The sequence below is a fragment of the Rhipicephalus microplus genome, chromosome 3, assembly GCF_043290135.1.
Source record: "Rhipicephalus microplus isolate Deutch F79 chromosome 3, USDA_Rmic, whole genome shotgun sequence".
Lineage (NCBI taxonomy): Eukaryota > Metazoa > Arthropoda > Arachnida > Ixodida > Ixodidae > Rhipicephalus > Rhipicephalus microplus.
The window spans coordinates 244365290-244387226 of NC_134702.1; the positions used below are offsets into that span (position 1 = coordinate 244365290).

The following is a 21937-nucleotide window of genomic DNA, read 5'->3' on the forward strand; positions in this document are numbered from 1 at the left end:
GGGCACGCAGAAGCCTAGAAGATCTTAGGATAATGAACCAGAATATCGCTAGTTCAACCTTGGATGAGAGGATCGAAGGTCTGCCTCCCAAACAACGCCTTGCTGTGAAAACATGCTTTCATGCTGCCTCCAGAAAGTCGACCAGGGGCATGGTGTACGACCAACTCTGGGTTTTGGAGTGTATACTCATGCGCATAAAGAGCCCCAAGCTTTATGAGCACGTGCGGAGGCATGAGATACTGGCTCTGTCCAGCAAGTCCTGTTTAGACCGACACATGGCCGGTTTCAAGAGTTCGTTTTGCTTTAATGCCAGCGTTTTCGAGGCACTGAAGAAGAAGACTGAAGGCATGAGTGCACACAGCTGCCATGGTGGTCTTGTGTTTGACGAAATAAAACTCTCAGAGAACATCACTGTCAAGACCTCTGGGGAACTGAGCGGCTTTGTGGACCTCGGCCCATTTACTGAAAGCAACGAGACTACAGTGAGTGACCACGGCCTTGCCACCATGTTTCAGCCTTTCCAGGATGAGTTTTCTGTAGAGCATGTGATGATAGTATAATCTTTTTCACGTTTTGATACTTTATACTTTGGAACTAAATTGTGCTGCACAAGCATTTCTCTTTGCAAAGTTGTTGCACTTAACAAAGCCCTTTTATTTCCTTTTCCAGGAAACTGGACCCAGATCCTAGGGGTTTTCTCTTCCAAGGGAAACGTGAAGGCGAACATTCTTCTGAAGGCGAAATTTTTCTGGATGACACAACTCTGGCTGAGAAGTCTGGCCTTTTCGTCGACTACTGGACCAGTGATGGGGCTCCTTGGAATCGCAGTTTATGGAAACTGTTTGGGATCAAAGGTAGGCCAATTTTTGTCACGACACTTGTATTTAATCCCATTGAGCCTGCTCAGTTGCCCTAAGTAACAAAATTTTCTTACCTCTGCAGCATCCATCAAAGAAATAAAGTGCAAAGTTCCCCATCCAGTGGACACAACAAGAAGCCTGCATTTTATCTCCGACTTTCCTCATTTGGTCAAATGTGTGCGAAATGCTTTCGTGTCAAAAGGTCTTCAAATTCCAACTGGTCATGCCCATGCCGATGTAATTAAGGAAGCCTGGAAAGAGGACCAGAATTCTCTAACACTGAAAGTTATGCCACGCATTACCAAGTCTCAAGTTCAGCCAAATTCTTTTGAGAAAATGCGGGTGAACTTAGCTTTTCAGTTGTTCAGTGAAGAAGTCCTTAAGGGGCTTTTTTTCTATAAAGAACTCTTGAACAAAACATTCCGAGCAGTCCAACCTACAGAAGAGCTTGTAAAGCTCATGGAGAAGCTGATTTTTGTCATGACATCTAGAACACCATAGAAAGGCCTCCGACCAAACTCGCCGAGTGCGCAGTTTCTCGACAATTTCATTGAATTCCTGGCTGAGTGGGAACAACACGCTGCTGAGCATGGTGGCAGGTTTTTGAGTCCAGGAACTGCCTGTGGGCTGCGTGTGACTTTGAAAAGCACGCTGTCACTTCTTTGCTACTTGAGTAGCTCTTTTGATTTTAAATATCTCTTAAAGGCAAATTTAAGCCAAGACAAAATGGAAAATGTGTTCAGCATTGTAAGGCAGTCTTTCGGATGCAATGACCACCCATCACCGGAGCAGTTCTTGATAATAATCAACAGTCTGTCATTCTACAGCCCAGCACCGTCCCCTAAGAATGGGAACACTCCCGAAGAATTTGTCACAGCACTTTTGGGACCATCTGACCTTGGTAGAGAAAAGTCAGCCCACATATCAGCAGTAATTGACGAGATTTTGGATGATGGCAACTTGAAGCGTGCAGAATATGTGTTGCGAACACAAGGGCTGCTTGATCACAAAAGCTGCATTGAAAAGCACAGTGACAGCCGCCTTGTATTTTACATAGCAGGCTATGTTGTGAGAAAATCCCTCAAAAGGTCTTCATGCCTTGAATGCACTTTTTCTCTTTGTATTTTGCCTGTGCAAGCAGAGTGCAATGATAATGCTTTTTTTACGCGAGAATTTGATCATGCTGGGTTAATTTACCCTTTCAAGCCGGTCGAGGAGCTCGTTGGGAATCTTGAAAACACCTTTACTGTGTTCTTCAGCAGAAATGAGCTTCATGCTGGAAGCATGATGGACTTTTTGCAGTTTTTGCATGGAGCTCAGCTGAAAGAAGTTGGGTGCAGCGAACACGGAAGGGATGTTACGAGGAACATAATTAAGTTCTATGCCCTGACCCGATTACACTTTTTTGCAAAAGCAAAGAACCTGGAGAGGAGCACTCAGAGGCAAAAACAAAAACTTCTGAAAATGAGGCGATGTCAATAAAAACGTCTGCAGTTCAGCAGAGTGACCTAGCCTTATACACGCACCGTCGTGCATACTTTTTTGGAGTGTAAAATGTTCTGTGCTTGTGTGTATTTTTTATATTTCGCACGACAATGTGACTGTTTGTTAAATTATGTATCTATTTCTTGCTTTGCTCCCAAAGATGGAAATGTGTGTTAATTTTCAAAATGTGTGATTTTTGAAGTTTCATTTTGTAACGCTGCAATAAATGCTCATTGACAATCTTGAATTCTTTTATGTTTGGGGTTGTTGTGTGGTAGTTCTTGTATTAGAAACTTCAGCTGTATTTAATAACTCGCTGCTTCCGCTATGTTCTTAATAGTAGTAATATATTAATTACTACTCAAGGTGGCTGGAACCAGGCGTACAGGGCCGATAAAGGAAAAACTGCCCCTTCCACTTGCTGCAGTAGCTTAGTGCATGGCTAAAGCGTTGTGCTGCTGAGTACAAGGAGGCGGGTTTAATTTCTGGCCGCGGCGGCCGCTTTTCTGAGCGAGTTGAAAAGGAAGAAACCCCGTGTGTTCGAGATTTCGGCGCACGTTAAAGGTCCCCTGGTGGTCGAAATTATTCGGGAGCGCTCCACGAAGGCGCAGTTTCGGCACGTTAATACCCGTGACAGACGGGCAAAAGTAAAGTACTTTGAAGTAAACCCCTTTTGTCGTCTAAGGGGACCGTTTGCAGAAAAGAGTGGCGCTGATGACACACGGCACCGGATTACTGCTTTAGGCGGTGCCTCAGAAGAACGCTGCAGAAAAATGGCGCTGTTTGTGGAAGCAGCAAGATTGGAAATATTAAAAAGAATCTGCACATGTACATCACATTCAGCGACGCCGGAGCATAAAACCGTTTTTTTTATTGTCTGGTGGCTTATAATGCGCATACCTGTAATTTTTCTTCGCTTTTTTGCATTTTTAGCAGCAACTTAAGTTCGTCTGGCAACTATGAACAGTCTGTGTTTTGCTGTTTTCGTTTTTTGTCCTGCTTTTACATGGCTGCGTCCAGCTGGGTCAGTGACGGCGTGCCGTGTTTCATCGTGGTCCTGCGATGTCTCAGCGCAGAGACAGAGATAAAGAAACAGCTGAGGTGGGCCTGACTCTTGTCACCCTCGGCTCCATCGAAGATGAGCTAAACGCTGCGAAGGCAAGAGTGATGAGCCTCAAACAAAGACTCGTCATGAACAGCTTCATTTTGACTGCTTCCGCACTGTCCCCCCGAGCCATCAACGGCGAAAGGTGGGCCTATGTGCGCAACGAACGCTGGTTCGAAGACACATTGCCGTTATTAGGCGACGGCCACTTTAAGCAGTGCTTTCAAGTGAGCCCGACACAGCAACTGCCGCTGCCAACCTTAACATGATCGCGCTAGTGACGTAATGCAGGCGTTTGAGAGTATGGACAGACTATAGGCCTTTACTTTTCAACAAATCGCACTGCTGCTGAAAATGAAAACATTTTCTCAGCGCAAAAAAATACTGACAGGGCACCGCAGTGTTGCGACACGTTTTCTTCTATTGATAAACTACGCACACTGTATGCGAGAGTACTCCCTTCCTGCCAGAAAAGTAGATGTGGGATCTGCTTTTGCGAAAAGGATCTTTGCCGGGAAGGAGTTACTCCTTTGTCGTGTGTCACTGCGCCCGAACACCTTTCCGAAAGATGTCCCCTTGTCTAAAGGACTTCAGGGTGCCCGTGTGTCAGGGGCATAATCCCCGCAATCAAACTACCCCTTCCGATGAGGTTTGTGCACCCAAACCGTGGTCGCGTAATGTGCGCTTGTCAAGCTCACAAGATCGCCATCGTGAGTGTATGTAATCGCATGTTTGATTATTTTTCGTGTGTCTGCGGAGGACTTGTAGTGAGCGGCCAAAAAAATATGCTCGCACGCGAACAGCCGCACAAAAGCGCGCAGACACCCACGAGAGCCGCGCACCAGCGAGCCGTGGCGCCATCTACTGTGGATCATTGCAGACTATTTCGCTTCGGCGCGCCCCTTCCCGACACTAGGAAAACTTTTCTAGCCTCTATAGTGCACGCCGAAAAACCTCTCCCCCTTCTAGCCACCATACCCCAACGTTACTAGAATAGGTTCAGTTTACAAACTTCGTTGCGTTGCGCGGATCCGCCACCGATACTGCTCCCACTGGCGCTGCAGTCACACCCGGCTCCACGGATTTCACCTCGCCAGCCGCGCTGCGCAGCCAGTTTGGGCAGTCGTCGGTCTAACTCCCTGGTGATTTTGTGTGGTGCGCGTTTTCAGACCGATGTGTTTGCCTGAACGTATCGATAGCCTTGTTCGATGCAGTGCTGTGGGTGACTGTGGGTGCCCCTAAGCCGACCAAATCATGCCGACGTGTTGCGTACCTGGCTGTACAATGGGTACCGGAACGACACTAGCCCGTCGGTCCGGCATTTCTTCTCCGCTCCCAGCGACGAGCGACTTTGCGCAGCTTGGAACAGGGCAATACCTCGCGCAGACAGAGACCTCACAACGAAGTCTAGGGTATGCTCCATCCACTTTCACGATCAGGGCATTCGCAAAACGTACGTGCACGTGATCAACGGAGAAACAGTTGAAATCCCGAGGGGTAAGTGGAGTCTCGTCAAGGGTGCCCTTTCTAAAGTCTTCCCGAACTTGCCCTCGTACTTGTCAAAGCCAGCGGAGAAGAGGCGGAAACGGCAGCGAGAAAGCAATAAAAACGCTGACCAAGGAACAGCATCACCGCAGTCACAAGCTTCTTGCCGCACAATTCCTGCCGATGTCGTGGTCGACGATATGCCCGAGCCATCCGTGCCGTCGTTTGCTGAAATGGAATGCGTTGAGCTACCACCATCGTGGCAAAGAATCACTGTGGAAAACGGCAGCGGTAAATTTGCGGCATTTTTCAAACTGACCTCCGCAAATAAGGCGCCGCAAATCGAAAAGTGCGTCGTTGTAAGCAGTGACGGAGTGGCAACTGCAAGTGCGAGAGGCCGCGAGGCGAAGGCTTTTCTGAGCGTCAGCATTAAGACCATGCTAGATCTTAGTGACCGGATAAACAAAGTGCACAGCCTTCATGCATGCTCTGGATACGACGTGCAAAGCAGCACTGGTTTTTCACTCAGATGCCAGGCACTAGCTAAGCAGTCAACGTGTTCATTTTGCCGCACTGAAAAAAACAAGCTTTTGAAAAAGAATTCTCAGAAGCAAAAAAGGCAGGTGTGCAAACAGAAAAAGGTGAAAAACCTTCAAAAGAAAGCCATCAGGGCAGCTGCTGCGAGAGTGTCTTTCATGAAGAATATGGCAGAACTACAAGAGAAATTGACAAGCGAAAGATCCTCATCAATCAATGAGCATCTAATGTCACTTCCGCCTCTTCAACAACTAGCATTCAAGATGTCTCTGAAACAAATGGAAGCAAAGGGACCACAGGGTGTGCGATACACCAGAAGTTGGGTGCTGAACTGCCTTCTTCTCCACATTTCAAGCCCCAAAGCCTACAATTTGATACGTAAGATGAATTTGCTTCCCTTACCAACTACAAGTCGACTTAACCAGGTGCTTTCAGGTGTACCCTGTGAGTATGGTTACAATCAAGTGGTCCTGAAAGCGCTCGAGGCATTCTTTTCAAGCAAGCGTGATGTTGAGAAGTGTGGTACGCTCGTGCTGGATGAAATCAAGCTGAGAGAGGGAGTGGACTTCAACAAATCCACGTACAAGTTTGATGGCTTTGTGAAGTTTGAAAACACGGGAGAGAAAAGCAAGGCCATCTTGGCTGACCATGCCCTTGTACTGCTGTTCATCCCTTTGTTTCACAATTGGGTTCAGCCTATTGCCAGTTTCGCCACTAGGGGGGCAGCTCCTGGGGCTGTGTTTTCCAAGATTGTTGTGGAGTCGGTGCTGCGACTTGAGCGCCATGGTGCAACAGTTCTGGGTGTTGTTAGTGATGGTGCAGGCAACAACCGATCAATGTGGACACATCTTGGCATATCTGGAAAGTTGCACCACCCTGTCAACAAGATTCCTCACCCGACGCTTGAAGACTGACGGTTTCTTCATTTCCTATGTGATGTACCCCACATCATAAAGTGTGTGAGAAACCATCTCCTGACACACACATATGCAAAGGTAATTCAAACGGGATTGCACAAATAGCCTACATGAAATTTACTTATGCCTTTCTTGCTGTTTTTTACCAGACTGGCACCAACTGCATAAACTTCGAACACTACGTCCACCTGTACGAAGCTGAAAAGGACAGCCACCTCAAGATTGTTCCAAAGTTCACATCTTCGCACGTCAAGCCAAGCAAGCTGGAAAATATGAATGTCAGACTTGCGACACAGATACCTAACCGGTGTCGTACATTTAGTTTTTATTCAAGTTTTCTAAATGCAAATACTTGATTTTTTAAACCTTTGTTTCAGTTACTCAGCAGGAGCGTCGCCGTTGGGATGAAGTTTTACAGAGAGCAGCGTGAGCCAGGCTTAAAGGACAGTGAGGGAACTGAAATGTTCACGATGCAGATTAACGACCCGTTTGATGTCCTTAATGCCAAGCACCCTGCTACCGGCATCCGTAAGAACTCGCCCAAGATCAAGGTAATGGGCTTCCTTATGCTTATTGTGTTATACTATGAGTCGAATATATTAAAGGGGGCATTTGTCTGCTATGCTACAAGTGATAGAAGACTTCCTGGTCATGCTGAATGAGACCAAAAGGAACAGCATTGAAAAAAACACAAAGCTGTTTGCATCTCAGTTGACGACGGAATCACTGCGAGTCCCGTTGATGTCAGTTCTGGACATAATCACCCTGCTTCTTGACAAGGATGTGAGATATGTGCTGTCTGCAAAATTGAACCAGGACCCATTGAAAGTAGGTATTTTTAGGATTCATTTTGATGTAATTTTGCATTCCTTGTTTTGCTCTTCACACTGACAGTTTTTTTTTCCCCAGCGCTTTTTTGGAGTCATGAGGTCGTTTGGTGGTGACGAAGATCACCCTACGATAGTACGTTTCGGCCAAATATTCAGGCTTTTGAGCCTGTACACTCCTTTAAATGGCGACAAAAGGAAATTGCACTGGCGATGCGGATCCTGTTCTCGTCACCATGGAGGAGAGCCTGAGCTCGAAGAGGCTGGAAGTCCTTCATCAGAAGAAGGAGCGAGAAGACAAGCTTGGACAGCTCATGCACAGCATTGTGTTGGAGAAGCTGCCAGAAGAGGATGCAAACCAGCACGACTATGGTCGACCAACTCCACACGATGCTGCTCTGTACTACCTGGCAGGATACGTAGTAAAGAAAGCAGAAAAGTTTTTGAGCTGCGGGGACTGTAAGGCTACTCTTCTTGCTACTAATGACGTACCATCTGCAGCCATTCTGACAGAGATGCGGTCTTTTGTTCCGGGAGCCCTCCAGCTGCCATCAAAAGATTTGACATCACTTCTTACCGATGTTGAGAGCGCCATAACGGAAAGAACAAGGGACAACGTAGTGTTTGGAGACCTGTTTTGGTGCATTGTCAAAGATTTGACACAAGGACACAGCTTTGCACAAGTCGGATGTGGTGTTCATTCTAAAGAGCTCTCTGCACGCATCATGAAGTTTTACCTGGTCACCCGCATGCATTTTTATGCAAGGTTCCTACGGCAACACAAAGACACAAGTGTGCAAGTTAAAGTTGCCAGGAAGCGTGCTAAGCTTTTGTGAAAACCTGTTAGAAAAAATGTGCTTTCTCTGGACTGTAGCAATGCAAACAATTGCTGGGATGTTGCTTTCATGGACCAGTTTGTTATTCAGTGTTGTGGACCGGTTTGCTAAAACATCTTGTACAGTACTGTTGATCAGTGTGGTCTGAAATGGAAGACCAGTGCATTTATGAATAAACTGCTGAACGAAAGCTGTTTACCTTGTTAACCTTTAATTCGTGCTAAATTGCTAGTTGCAGTGGTCATTCTGTGCCTGCCAAGATGCATGAATAAGCGTTTACTTTGCATGTGATTTGGCCCTGCGAAGAAAAACCCCTATAGACTATTAGCCATTTTATTCCAAATCACGAATGAGAAGCAGTGGGAGGCCGCGCTGCTCAGCACAGACCCGCTTACGCAGGCCTTGTGCTACTAGCCCAGATGGCCGAAGACGCCGCTGGGAACTAAATGAATTCTACTATCGCCGGTAGATCAAACGGTCCCCCCCGAGTCATGATTACGGGCAGGGATGCCACCTCTTATTTCCGCATGAATCGGACGCAATACTAATGCAGCATGTGTGTTCTCTCTCAACGGCGCATTTTCGGATAGTAAAAAAAGCAGGGCATGCGCAAAAGCAGCGAAACGACAGATGGTTTCCGGCAGCTTCGAACTCATTACTCGAAAGCATGTCGCGCTGCATGCTTTGATACAAGTATAAAAGGAGCTTCAGTGGCTAGGATGTGTTGCAGTGATGTTTTTGTAGTTTTCCATCTGGTTACGCGTGAAGAAACGCGCTAATTCGGCGCCCGTATAGCGCCTAGCAGGCGCAGCAGCTGAGAAAGCTGGATCTCGACGGAACGCTCCCGCCACCTGTCGGACAAACTGAAAGTGGAGACACCGGCGAAGCACGGCGTCGGCGGAGAGTTTGGCAAGTGAACCTAGTCTAGTAACGTTGCCATACCCGTGAGAAAGCAACGCTCGACTGGCTGAGGTCGGAATGGCTTGTGGCTTCTGTTCGCCAAATAGACAGACAATCTTTTTTGCTTCGAAACAAGTTTTCAGTAGGCAAGCTGTAGGAAATTATTACCTACTATCAACGTTTTTAGATACTTTTCAGTTTGCAAACTCGCTTCGAGAGGCGGCGGCGTTTTCTCGCCGTTGCGAAAGGTGGCGCTGGCGTTCCGTTGAGATCGGTTGGGAAGCAGTGAGTGGCGGTGACGTTTGCTTCAGACACGTGCTTTTGGTGTGTTGCTGGCGCTCGCACATTCATCACGCCTGTACTTCCAGCTTGGACACATTCTACAGTGGTATGAACTCTTTGCAGTCAATACCGTGAAGTGTCAGCGCGGATTCTCGACATGCCGACGTGCAGCGCGCCCGGCTGTCGTTCGGGGTATGCTTCGGCAGCTGCAAATCCCAGACCACGACATTTTTTCAAGCCCCCAAAGGACCCTGACTTACTGAAGGCATGGCAAAACGCGATTCCACAAAAGAACTTTAAGGTAACGCCAAAAACGTACGTCTGTGACATTCATTTCGAGCCTGTAGACATCATAAGCTGCTATGAGCATACAGCGAACGGTCAAACCGTAACGATACCGCGAGGCAGATGGACACTGAAGGAGCACGCTGTGCCTCGAATTTTTCCGAACGTACCTAAGCATCTCTCAAAACCAACGGTGCCGAAGTCAGCAAGAAAGCCACCCAAAGAGAGGTCAGTGGTTTCCGCCGAAGTTTCTTCCTGCCAAAGCGATGAATATTTGTACGACGAAACTGACGCATGTGACGGCATGAATGTTGATGAATGCACCGATGTTATCACGCTAGGAACTGCGCCCTGGCTTGCTGTTGTGCAGGGCAGCCCGACATTTGATTCGTGGAATGTGAGGGCTTCTACCATCCAAGTTATCTTCTACAAACTCGAAGAGTCTGGGGGCGTTGTGTACATTGAAAAGGCGGTTGTAATCCGGCAAGACTTCGCGACTGAAGTTAGTTCAAGAGGTATGCTTGTCCCGCCGTGCAGCTACATCGAGAAAGATGGAAACATTCCGACCCTGCTAACAAGCCAGACGAATTTAACAATGTTTCTTCGCTACATAGATGCACTCAATATTTGCCCTGGGTGTAAATGTGAGCTGTTTCCAGGTATTTCATCGTCAAAGGCAGCCATGAAAAGGCAGGGTGTATGGCGAAACAAAAAATGCATGGTGCTGTCAGGTGAGCACTTGTGCCCTCCATGCAAAAAAAACAAAAAAAAAACTTTGGTGATAGAATGAAGCGTCGCCCTAAAAAAAGCACAAAACGGAAGGCTGAACGTGAAATTCAAAACCTAAAAAAAAAGGCCATCAGGGACACTGTGTTTCGCGAAAGAGCTAGGAGAGAAGTGTCTATACTGAGACGCTGTTTGTCTGAAGTTTCAGTGAGCAAAGTTGAAAAAGCAGTGGAAAGTCTTCCGCAAGCACAGCAACTTGCCTTTAGGTCAGCATTGAAAGTCGCAAAGGCGAAATCGCCGCGAGGAAGGCGTTATGAACAGGAATGGCTCATGACTTGTCTTCTATTGAGAATTTCAAGCCCAAGAGCTTATAGACTAATGTCAAAAATGAAGCTCATGCCACTTCCAACAACCACAAGGCTGAGACAAATGATGAAAGGAATGCCATGTGAATTCGGTTTCAACAAGGTGTCTCTTGACAGTATTGGGGCCTTTATGAAGAACAAAGCAGGAGTACAATGCTACGGAACGCTAGTACTGGACAAGATGAAGATGCGAAAGGTTGTCGCATTTAACAAGAGTACTTACAAGGTTGATGGCTTCGTTGATTATGGAGATGGTTATGACTCAGAAACAACAACCGACCACGCTTTGGTACTCATGTTTGTGCCATGCAGCTTCTGGAAGAGTGCTAGCGAGGCTTGTTTTAGAAGCCATTTTGCAGTTACACAAGCACAATGCAACAGTCGTCGCTGTTATCAGTGATGGTGCCAGCACCAACAAGGCCATGTGGTCATGTTTTGGTATCAAAGGCAAGCTTCATGAACCGAAACACAGAGTTGACCATCCTTGTGTACCTGATCAACAGCTCTACTTCCTGTGCGATGTACCGCACATCATCAAGTGCATAAGGAACCATCTCATGCGCCACAGGTATGGCATGGTAAGTAGATTAGAATGTTTTTACTTATTTTTCATGCGTGAGCAATCTGAATTAAGGAGTGGCTTCTTCAATGGAACACCTTTCTTCGTCTCGCTGTTGTTTTTAAAAATTGCAGATCGGTGAACACAAAATAAACTTTGACCACTATCGAAGACTCCAAGAAGTAGATGGGAAACAGCAGCTTCGGGTGGTTCCGAAATTGACAAAAGAGCACGTGAGCCCAGACAATCTGCGAAAGATGAACGTGAGTCTGGCTGTACAGGTAAACAAAAATGCCCTATCTACCATATTTAGATGCCTTTCATAGTTTACAACTGCTTGTTTATATGCATAAATGTTTGTTTATAAAAATAAAGCCGTAAATTTTTCATATATGTTGTTCTCAGCTTTTCAGCCGAAGCACTGCCATTGGGTTAAAAGTGTACCAGCGGTTAGAGAAGCCTGACCTGAAAGACTGCCATGGAACTGCTCAATTCACCCTCATGGTGAACAACCTGTTCAGTGCCCTGAATGTGAAGCTTCCGAAGTTTGGAATAACAAGTTCGTCAAAGGAAGTTGAGGTAACGACAATACTTTACAGCATCTGTTGCACTGTTGTGAAATAGTACAGATAATGCTTCATAACATCTGTTGCATTGTTGTGAAATTAATTTACTCACTGGCTTATTTTGAAGGTCATCCAGGAGTTCCTTGATGCTGTAAATAAGACCGAAGAAAACCATATCACCAATGGGACAGTGATGTTTGCATCGCAAGTTACAATGGAGTCGCTTCGTGTTACGCTTGCATCTGTACGGGACCTCATAACAGATCTTCTCTCTAAAGGAGCGCGTTATGTGCTCACGGGCAAACTAAACCAGGATCCTTTAGAGGTAAGCCGTTTGTTCTTTTTGTTTATCACGTTTATGTTTGCGCACATTGCTTTTATAAAAAAACACGTCTTCCTTTTTTTCAGAGGTTTTTTGGTGTGACAAGAAGTTTTGGAGGGGATGAGGATCACCCTACCCTAATCAGCTTTGCACACATATATAGGCTTCTGAGCCTGTATACACCAATCAGCACTTGTGTCACTGGGAACGTGAGTGATGAGCAGACTTTTGTGCTTGCCACTGTTGCAGACACCATGAAAAGGGGAAGAAAGGACACACTGTCGTCCCACGAAAGACTCCAGGAGGCTATTCGAGCGAAGTTGGCAGAAATCTCTTCTACTGCACAGAATAAAACACCGACAGCACCTCATCATGGGTACTGCACACCAGCAGCACAGGACTGCGTTATTTACTACTTGTGCAGCTATCTTGTCCACTCTTACCTCAAGCATCAGAGGTGTTCTGACTGTGTACGTAATATCCAGTCCGAAAATGCGGAGTGCCCGGAGGCATTTCTCACTTTGGAGAGGGAATTTAAGCACGGGAGCCTCAAATTGCCATCATGGGAGCTCTTCTGTATGTTTCGAGGCATCGAAGCCAAAATTTCGGATGAGCTGCAAAAGAACCGGCTCTGCTCAGAGACATTTTGGAGCCTCCTCGACGCTCTTGAGGACTGCGACATTACTAGTGTGGGCTGTTCTGTTCACAAGGTCACCACTACGGCAGAACTTCTTCACTCCTACATAGTGCTAAGACTGCATTTCGCTGCCAGAGATACTTGTAAAAGCTTCAGCTCTTCAGAAAAAGTTGCATCTGCTAGAAAGAAAGTGAAGCTGATGTGAAGGCTTGCAGTACAACTCTGACCACTTAACCCTTGTAAATATGTCCCTGTAAATAATGCAGCTGCTGCTTTCAGTTTCATGACGTCAAATAAAAATTACAAAACAATCTTTTTCTGGCTTCCTTGCTGGTTCTTGATTTTCTAAGCTTTTCAGTGGATTTTGGTCGTGTAACACGTGTTCTGGTAAGGTTAGAATATCGCTGAGCATTACGGGATCCTGGGGTGATTTGCACATATACTGGCCAAAAATAAACGCCGGCTACAATGCGAACAGGAATGAAGGTAAGCGCGCTGTACAGTTTGCCTTTTCTTTTTGTCATGTCTTACGTGCTGTTTGTTTCTAGTTATAATGTTGCGAAAAAAACGAAAAAGCTCTTTTCGGTAAAGGTTAAATGCGGGCGAAGTTTCACTTCTGCTTCTCGAATAAAAGAGTTAACCGCTGCGGTAGTCTCCTGTCGGCGCCTTTCCCGTTGTAGCAGTAGCAGACGACGCGCCGAGATCGATCCTAACGCTACCGCAGCGCCACCGCCTGGTTGGCGATTGCGGTAAGCCGCCCCACGCCAATGGAATGCCGCGCGCTTTGCCAACTGAAGCTATCTAAAAACGTTGCCTACTATCTAACAAAAAAGCTTAGCAATATTTCATCTTTCAAATGATGTACTTATTTACTTGATTTATTCACGCTTTAGGGCCAAACCACATAAGCGCGAAAATGCATGCGACAGCGACGAGCGACGCTATGAGCGACGAAACAGGGCGTTCGCGCGACGTGTCGCGTGCTCGTTTTCGCGCGATCGCTCGGTTAGAGTGTACTAGAATAGGTTGAGTGGCGCGATCGCCGGGCGCCGCCTACGCTTCCTGGCGAAGCCCGAACTGCGGAAAGTTAGCGTGGGGGCACTGCGATCGAAGCGACTCGGAAATTTCCTCCGCGTCTGCCGCCGGGCCATTGCAATTTGCAGCGAAGGCGACGGGGACTGCGTGTTGCGCGAAATGTTTTGCAACTCGGTGCCGTTTACTCGTGTGTGAAAACGGTGTTGCCATGCCGAAAGGCAGGCATCGGCATTGTTATGCGCCAGGCTGTCGCACCGGTTACTCGGGCGTTAAAGCGGAGAAGCTGCTTTCATTGTTCAGCGTGCCGAAAGATGAAGCTCGTCGGGCGCTCTGGGAGAAGAACTTACATCGGAGCGACAAACCCCTGGATAGCAAATGCGCAGTGTGTGAGCTCCACTTCGATAAGCGGTACATTCAGCGGGACTACGTGCACATTGTGAACGGAAAGGAGGTGAGGATTGAGCGCGGAACACCGGCACTAACGAGTGACGCAGTGCCTACGGTATTGCCAAATGCGCCAAAGTACTTGAGCTCGACAGCTCCTCCCAAGCGAGCACCTCGCAAACGGGAGGCACCAGCCAAGCTTGATGATACAAAGCGCAAAAGGAAGAAAGTTGAAAGCCCATGCAGCACTGCGGCTGTGGAAGAGCCGTTCGAAAGCGACGGATTTGATTCCCCAGTGCTTGGCGCTGACAATTTGTGTAATCTGAGTACTCCGTCTGCGTATTGGTCGTGCCATCGGTTTCCAAACTTTGAAGGTACGGTATACGCCCTTGGAGAGCTTGTAGAGTCCACAGGGACCGTAAACTCGGACCACTCGGTCCTCTTCAGTGTAAGCAAGGACCAAGAAGTCTCATTCAGGACATTCCTCGCTGGGAAATTGATCACTGAAGGACGTATCGAGACTGTAAGGGAAGCTGAGGGAGTTCTTCTTCGAGCCTCAGGCTTACTGAAATGCCCTGGTGCCATGTCTACATCGGCGATCATCGCAGAGGAGCTAACAAAGAGCCTCCTGAAAAAAACAGCCGTCATTGGCGGCGCTTTCTACAGCCGGAGATGCGCAGTAACGACAGTGACAGAAAGTAAGGGCGAAACTAATCTTTCACTTGTGTACATGTAGTATATTTGCACATAAGGCAACATGGTAAACTTAAAAAGTGTGAGATATTTTGCCCGAGCTCCTGAGACGTAACAGAAATTGTTTTGAAGGCTGATAGCTTCGTGAACTTACTTTACCTCAGCAGCAGTGACATATATTTGGTGCTGATGAATTATGTTTATTTGCACAGCGGTATACTAGAGAAGTCATTTAGCAAACCCAACAAAATAACATTACCATGCTTTTCAGGAGTTCCTTGCCTGTCTTGTCGGTACCTTCGAAAGGCTCTTCTCACAAGAATGTCTTGGCTCAAGTGCCGTCACCGAAAGCAAGTGAGGACAGCTGCCCAGAGGCTGAGGTCAACCTTGCAAAAGCACAGGCGCGTTTCTAAAAAGGTGCTGAGCCCGAAAGGTAGAATTGAGGGCATGCGAGCCAAAAACGCGGCTTTAAAAGAAGAGACACTGGAAGAGAAGATCTCTACGCTGCCCCCAAAGCAGCAGGAAAATGTGCGGCACTGTTTCAGAGCATCAAAGCGAAAGAGCACAAATGGCATGCGTTTCACTAATGAATGGTTGCTCGAATGCGTTCTCATGAAGATGAGAAGTCCGAAGCTCTATAGACATCTGAGAAGAAGAAGACACAACATTCTCGTGCTTCTGGGCGATGCTACTCTGCGGAAGTACACCGCCTCGTACAGGAGTGGCTTCGGTTTCAACAGAAAGGTTCTAGAAACTTTGAAGACGAAAACAGACACAATGGACACCTTCAGCCATCATGGCGGCATCCTGGTGGACGAAATGAAGTTGTCTGAGCACCTTTCAATTGACAAGACTGGTAGAATCGGAGGCTTTGTCGACATGGGGCCCTTTATACCACGGGCAAATGCGAACCTTCCTTGCGACCGTGGTATGGTTGTTATGTTCGTGCCATTTGCAGGCAAACTTTCTCAGGTTTTGGGGGTGTTTGCTGCGCACGGAAATGTTAAGGGCGACCTTCTCTGCAAGATATTGATCGAAACAATGATCCTAGCAGAACAGGCAGGACTCTTTGTCGACTTCATAACCTGCGACGGAGCTTCGTGGAATAGACGAATGTGGACATCGATGGGGATCCAAATAACGTGCAAGGTGAAGCATCCTGTGGACCCCAAGAGGAACCTTCATTTCCTGTCAGACTTTCCTCATCTAGTGAAGTGCCTCCGTAACTCCCTCTTGAAAGGTGGTTTGAGCACACCAAATGGACGGGTATAAATGTTTTATTACATTCTTGCTTAACATTTTATATTAAGTCAACTGGCTAATCACTGCACTTTTATATTGATGCAGGTGTCAGTGTATTTTGTGGCCGAGGCTTTCAACCTGGACAAAGACAGCATCACCTTGAAGGCTATGCCAGGGCTGACTACAAGCCACCTTCAGCCCAATGACTTCGAGAAGATGAGAGTGTCCCTTGCCTTCCAGCTATTCGGAGACTTTGTGCTGCGTGGTCTACACCACTACAAGGACACCCTTGAGTCACGTTATGGAAAGGGTGCAGTTGATGCTACAGAATCATTCTTCAGGTACTTAAATATATTGTATCTGCTGTATTCTTTGGGCAAAAGACAAGAGTGCGTTAATGGCCATCACTGTTGAACCCAGCTCTAATGAAGATTTTTTTGCATATACAGGCTGATGAACCAACTCATCGAACTGATGACCTCCAGATTCAAGTCCGAGGCTCTTTGGCCGCACTCAAGTGGTAGTTCTGCGCTCTCCAGTTTTCTAGACTACATTGACAAGTGCAAGCAGCATGTTGGCAAGGGCGTCGGGTTCCTTAGCAAGCAGACAGCTACTGGCCTGAGGGTTACGCTGTCCAGTGTGCTTTCTTTACTGGACTATGTTACCACAGAACTAAGCTACAGGTATTTGATGACGAGTAACCTAAGCCAAAATCCACTCGAGAACTTGTTTGGAGTTGTGCGGCAGTCGTCGGGCTGTAATGACCATCCGACCCCAGAGCAGTTCTTAATTGCTGTCAACTGCCTGAGCTACTATAGCCTAGCTAAGCCAGTGCACGGTGCGAGCGTTATACCATTGGTGCTTACATCACTGCTCGACACTGGAGAAGCACACTCGGCAGATGCAACAAGCCTGCAGCAAACAATTGATGACCACATCGCTCAAGGAGATCTTGACGTGATAGAAAGTGCTGCCTGCCATGACAGTATTGCTGTCCCAACTGAGCATTACAGCCTTGTGGGAAAAAAAAGTGACTCTCGCCTAGCATATTACATGGCTGGATATGTTGCTAGAAAGTGCGTGCAGAAGTCAGGATGCACTGCTTGTCGTACTTCACTGCTTGTTCCAGCTTCAGAAGGGAAGGAACATGAGTGTTCGGCCTTTACGAACTTTTGCGACAAAGGTGGTTTGTTGTACCCGTCTAAGGAGCTCTTTGACTTCGTTAGCTATTTAGAAGACACATTCACAGACTGCTTCAGCACTAATGAACTGCGCAGTGATAGCATTTTAGATGTGCTGCATCTGGTCAGGGCTGAAGGGAGACCCCTTGGCTGTGCTCAACATGCAAATGCAGTGAAGTCTCATGTGGTAAAATTTTATGTTGTCACTCGATTGCACTTTTTGGTTAAAGGAATCAATGGAGCTAAGGAAGAATGGCGCAGGAGGCTGCAGCACCTAAAGCTCCGTAGGTGCGTGTAGGATTCCCGTACAGCTGAGTGCTCCACTCGTCCTGTTACATACCTGTAACAGTTTTCTTTGTACATAGTATTTACAGTGATTTTTTTGTACTTTGAAGTTTATCTGTGTACATAGCCAGTGTAACAGTGATACTTCTTTGTATATATGTAAAGCAATAAGTTTTAAGCATCTTTATTTTTATTTTGTTTTCCTTTAAAATGTATCTTTATGCATAGTGTGTGTGACTGATATTTCTTTGTATATAGCAGCCGGTCTTAAACATCTTTATTTTTATTTTGTCGTGTCTGTAAACACACTTAATATGCTGTTGACCGGTGGAAAAAAAACCGCGTTGGTTTATGCTTGGCTTTATCCTTTGGCTAAATTACAGCTGCTTGTTTCTACACATTGAACGATATTTGTTTATTTGCTGCTGATCCAATAAAAAGCTAAGGGATGCAGACATCGCTGTTGTCCTTTTAATATAGGTGTAAGAAAAAGCAGTTTTCTATTAGCATCGTTATTTAAAGCATTCCTTCCCGTAGCCGAGGCGTTGTGACAAAAGCACACGTGTAGCTTTCGCTCACGACATTCATTCCAATTTGAACTGCTATTTACAGCTTCGCTTTACTGCGGCCACACACAACGAGACGGACAGCACGCGGACTTGACAGTTTCTCTCAATTGGTAAAAAGACTAAAAAAAAAAACGGAATCGCGAAGAACCTATGCAAGGGGCGCATTCGCGCGTCACCGTAGCAGACACTAGAGCCGCGAAACCAGTGCAGCAACATTTAGGGGCAATATTATGAGGCGAAAGCCTGATTATCGTGTGGAAACACCATTTTTAATGCTACTCTGACAGTATAAATCTATAGCCGTACACCGGTAAGAAACTGCCGTCGCACGTGTCGCCAAAGGCGCAGAAGCCCGGCAACGCACGACCGTGCGAGCGATGCGCGACCAAGCCGGAATGCTCGTAGCGCCCTCTATCGCAACCGCGTACGGAGCTTCAGGAAAACAGCGGCGGTCGCGCCACTCAACCTATTCTAGTACACTCTAGCTCGGTTCTCCCTAACATTTTTAGAACAATTCAGTTTCACAGCTCCGCTCCCGAGGCGGCCGTGGTGGCGGTCACGCGAACTAGTGGCGCTGCAGTCACGCTTTTCTTCACTTGCTCCTGATCAGGCGCGCGGACAGGCGGGTGCTTTGGCGGGCGCGCGTCGTTCGAAGCGATTTCGTTCCCCACACGTGCGCCTGAATCTTCCGGTTTCCGAATGTTCGCTTTTTTGTTGTGAAAATGCCTTCGTGTTTTGCGCCGGAATGTACGAGTGGCTGCAGAAATGACGCCGCAAATCATCATTTTTTTACCCCACCACGTAAGGCCACGGAGTTTAAACAATGGGAACACATGCTGCACCGCAAGGACAGGCGCCTCACGCAAAAGTCCAAGGTATGTGAGAGACATTTCGAAGGGCAAGACATTGTAAAGTATTTCAAGCATGTTGTAAAGGGCCAGGAGGTTTTAATTCCCTGTGGTAACTGGAAGTTAGTGCCAGGAGCGTTGCCGCGTCTCTTTCTTGGCTTGCCGGAGCACATATCTAAGCCAAGAACGACGACATGCACGCGAAAATCACCGAAAAAGCGGAACGAAATCGGCTTGGAAGCATCGGCGGAAAGTGCGTCTTGTTGGAGTGGCTCGTGTGGAGAGGCCTCTTTGTCCTTAGGCGATTCGCTTGGAGCAGTGGGCATCACGCCACCACCTAGCATCTCAGCAACGAACTCCTCCGGTGTTTGTCTGAACGAACTGGTGACAGTGCCGTTACCTAGTAGGGACTGGAAGCTTGAACTCTAAGGTACTCGGCTGCTGACCCGCAGGTCGCGGGTTCAAATCCCGGCTGCGGCGGCTGCATTTCCAATGGAGGCGGAAATGTTGAGGCCCGTGTGCTCAAATTTGGGTGCACGTTAAAGAACCCCAGGTGGTCAAAATTTCCGGAGCCCTCCACTACGGCGTCTCTCATAATCATATGGTGGTTTTGGGACGTTAAACCCCACAAATCAATCAATGGAAGCTTGAACTCATCGTCGATGAATGTTCTGGGCAAACTTGCGGTGTTTTTTTCGACAGGCGACTTGTGGCAGGGGAGCTCAAAGTGAGCAAGGCCGTTATTGTGAAAAATGATGGTAGCTGTGTTGTGAACGGTTACAACAAGATGCACAAGCAACTGCATAAGACTGTAGACAGCACTGTTAGCGTCGAGCACCTGCTCAATGAGACAGATAGCTTGAAAATCTGTTCAGGCATTCAGGTAGCTCACACTGGTGTGACAGGAAAATTAGAAAATGTCCATCACAAGCTGTGTTCTGTCCTCACAACCCGACCTGTATGTGCTCGGTGCCTACGCCTCCAAAGGCAAATGCGAGCAAGAAAGCCAATGAAGGCAGCGGTGAACAAAAGCAAAAAAATGCGAAACTTGACCAAAAAAGTTTTCTGAGCTGCAGCTGCAAGAGAGAAGGGGAAGCAAGAAATCACACTGCTCAAACAGGAGCTTGCGAAGGCTTCCTACCAAGGAATAGAAGAAGCTTTAAGTGGCCTTCCTCACTTGCAACGCCTGGCATTCCTGACAGCACTGAAGTCACTCAAAGCAAAAGCTCCGTGTGGCATGCGGTATATTTCTGGGTGGATTTTGAACTGCTTGATGCTGAGAATTTCAAGTCCACGGGCATACAAGCTGATTAGCGAGATGAAAATGTTGCCGCTGCCTTCTCTTAGCCGCTTGGCACAAATTTTGAAAGGCTTACCGTGCAAGTACGGCTTCAACCCCGTTTGTCTGGAAGCTATACAGAAGCAGTTTCATGGAAAAGCAGATGAGCAAAGGTTGGGGTCTTTGATCTTAGACGAGATCAAGTTGCGCCAGGCATATGACTTCAACAAATGCAGCTACAAGATGGACGGATTTGTTGATTATGGAGGCGTCACGAATGAAGGAACCAACCAGCTAGCCGACCATGCGCTAGTATTGATGTTTGTTTCTCTGTTTGAATCCTGGGTACAGCCAATTGCAGCGTTCGCGACAAAAGGTGCTGCTCCTGGCAAAATTTTGGCGGAACTAGTCCTGGAAGCAGTGGTGCGCCTTCACAAGCATAATGCTACAGTCATTTCCATTGTGAGCGATGGTGCGGGAAACAACCGGTCCATGTGGCAACAGCTAGGTGTTAGTGGCAGCATGGCAGCACCATGCCATAAGATTGCCCACCCGTGTCTCCCTGATGGGAAGTTTGTGCATTTCATTTGTGATGTACCACATGCCATCAAATGTGTGCGAAATCATCTGCTCAAGCAGAAGTATGGCCAGGTGGGTGGCAGAACAATAATTTTCTTTTGTGTCGCCTTTTATCTTCGCATATATTAAAATCAGTTCTTTTTGCATTTCCAGGCTGGAGAGAACCGCATTGATTTCTCCCACTATCAGCTGCTTTACGAAACTGAAAAGAAGAAACATCTAAAAGTTGCCCACAAGCTAACTGAAGCTCATGTGCAGCCCACAAACTTCCAAAAAATGAACGTGAGACTTGCAGTTCAGGTGAGCACTAGTCAGTGATGAAAAACTCTGTAATGCTCTGACGGTGTTACTGTATTGGACAACTTCCTTGAAACATAAAAAAACTATTTTTATACTGCAGCTTTTTAGCCGGAGTAGAGCCACTGGCCTCCGTGTCTACAGAGAAGAGGGCACTGATGGCTTTCAGGACACAGCTGAAACAGAGGCATTCACACAAATGATAAATGATGTATTCGATTCCTTGAATGCTAAGCTCCCTAAGGAAGGAATCAGAGCCAACTCGCCGAAAATCCAGGTGAGCAACACGTTTAAACCGTGGTTCATTCGCCTTTTCTTCAGGTTAAACTGTTTGTGCGGTATTATTTTCCTTGAGTTGATTCATTTTAATGATGTAGCATTCTGTATTTCTCTCAATTTTTCGCAGGTCATCAAGGACTTCCTTGTGATGCTTGACACCACAGAATTTAACCACAATACGAAGAACACGCTCTTGTTCGCGTCGCGTCAAACCACGGAATCTCTGCGCGTGACGTTGCTTTCTATCATCGACATAATTGATGAACTACACAAGGCCGGTGTTCCATATGTTCTCACAGCAAAGCTGAACCAAGATCCACTGGAGGTAATGTGCCCTGGGCCTTTGTACCATATGGAGTCGACTCAAATATTCAATGTCGAGAAATGTGCTAAAATGCTTTCTTTCACAAAGTGTGTGAATTTAGCGTCTTGCACTAAATACCATGGCATCGGCAGGATTTTCCTGCCGTTGCATCGCAGAGTAAGGGGGAGAGGGCGGGAAGAGGGGAAGTGCTGGTGTGGCTTACGGTTAGGGAAAAGTGCCCCTCTTTTGCAATATACACGGGCCAATT

At 47.0% G+C, this 21937-nt stretch overlaps 1 protein-coding gene and 1 long non-coding RNA gene across 2 annotated transcripts in view; one reads left to right on the forward strand and one right to left on the reverse strand.

Moving 5' to 3' along the window:
• Positions 1-21937, reverse strand: part of LOC142804196 (uncharacterized) — a 232430-nt gene that overhangs the window by 73556 nt on the left and 136937 nt on the right. The gene's annotated exons all lie outside the window — the stretch shown is intronic.
• Positions 15246-16078, forward strand: LOC142802672 (uncharacterized). The gene has a single exon (XM_075887644.1). The coding sequence runs from the start codon at positions 15254-15256 to the stop codon at positions 16076-16078; it is 825 nt and encodes a 274-aa protein (XP_075743759.1). The 5' UTR covers positions 15246-15253.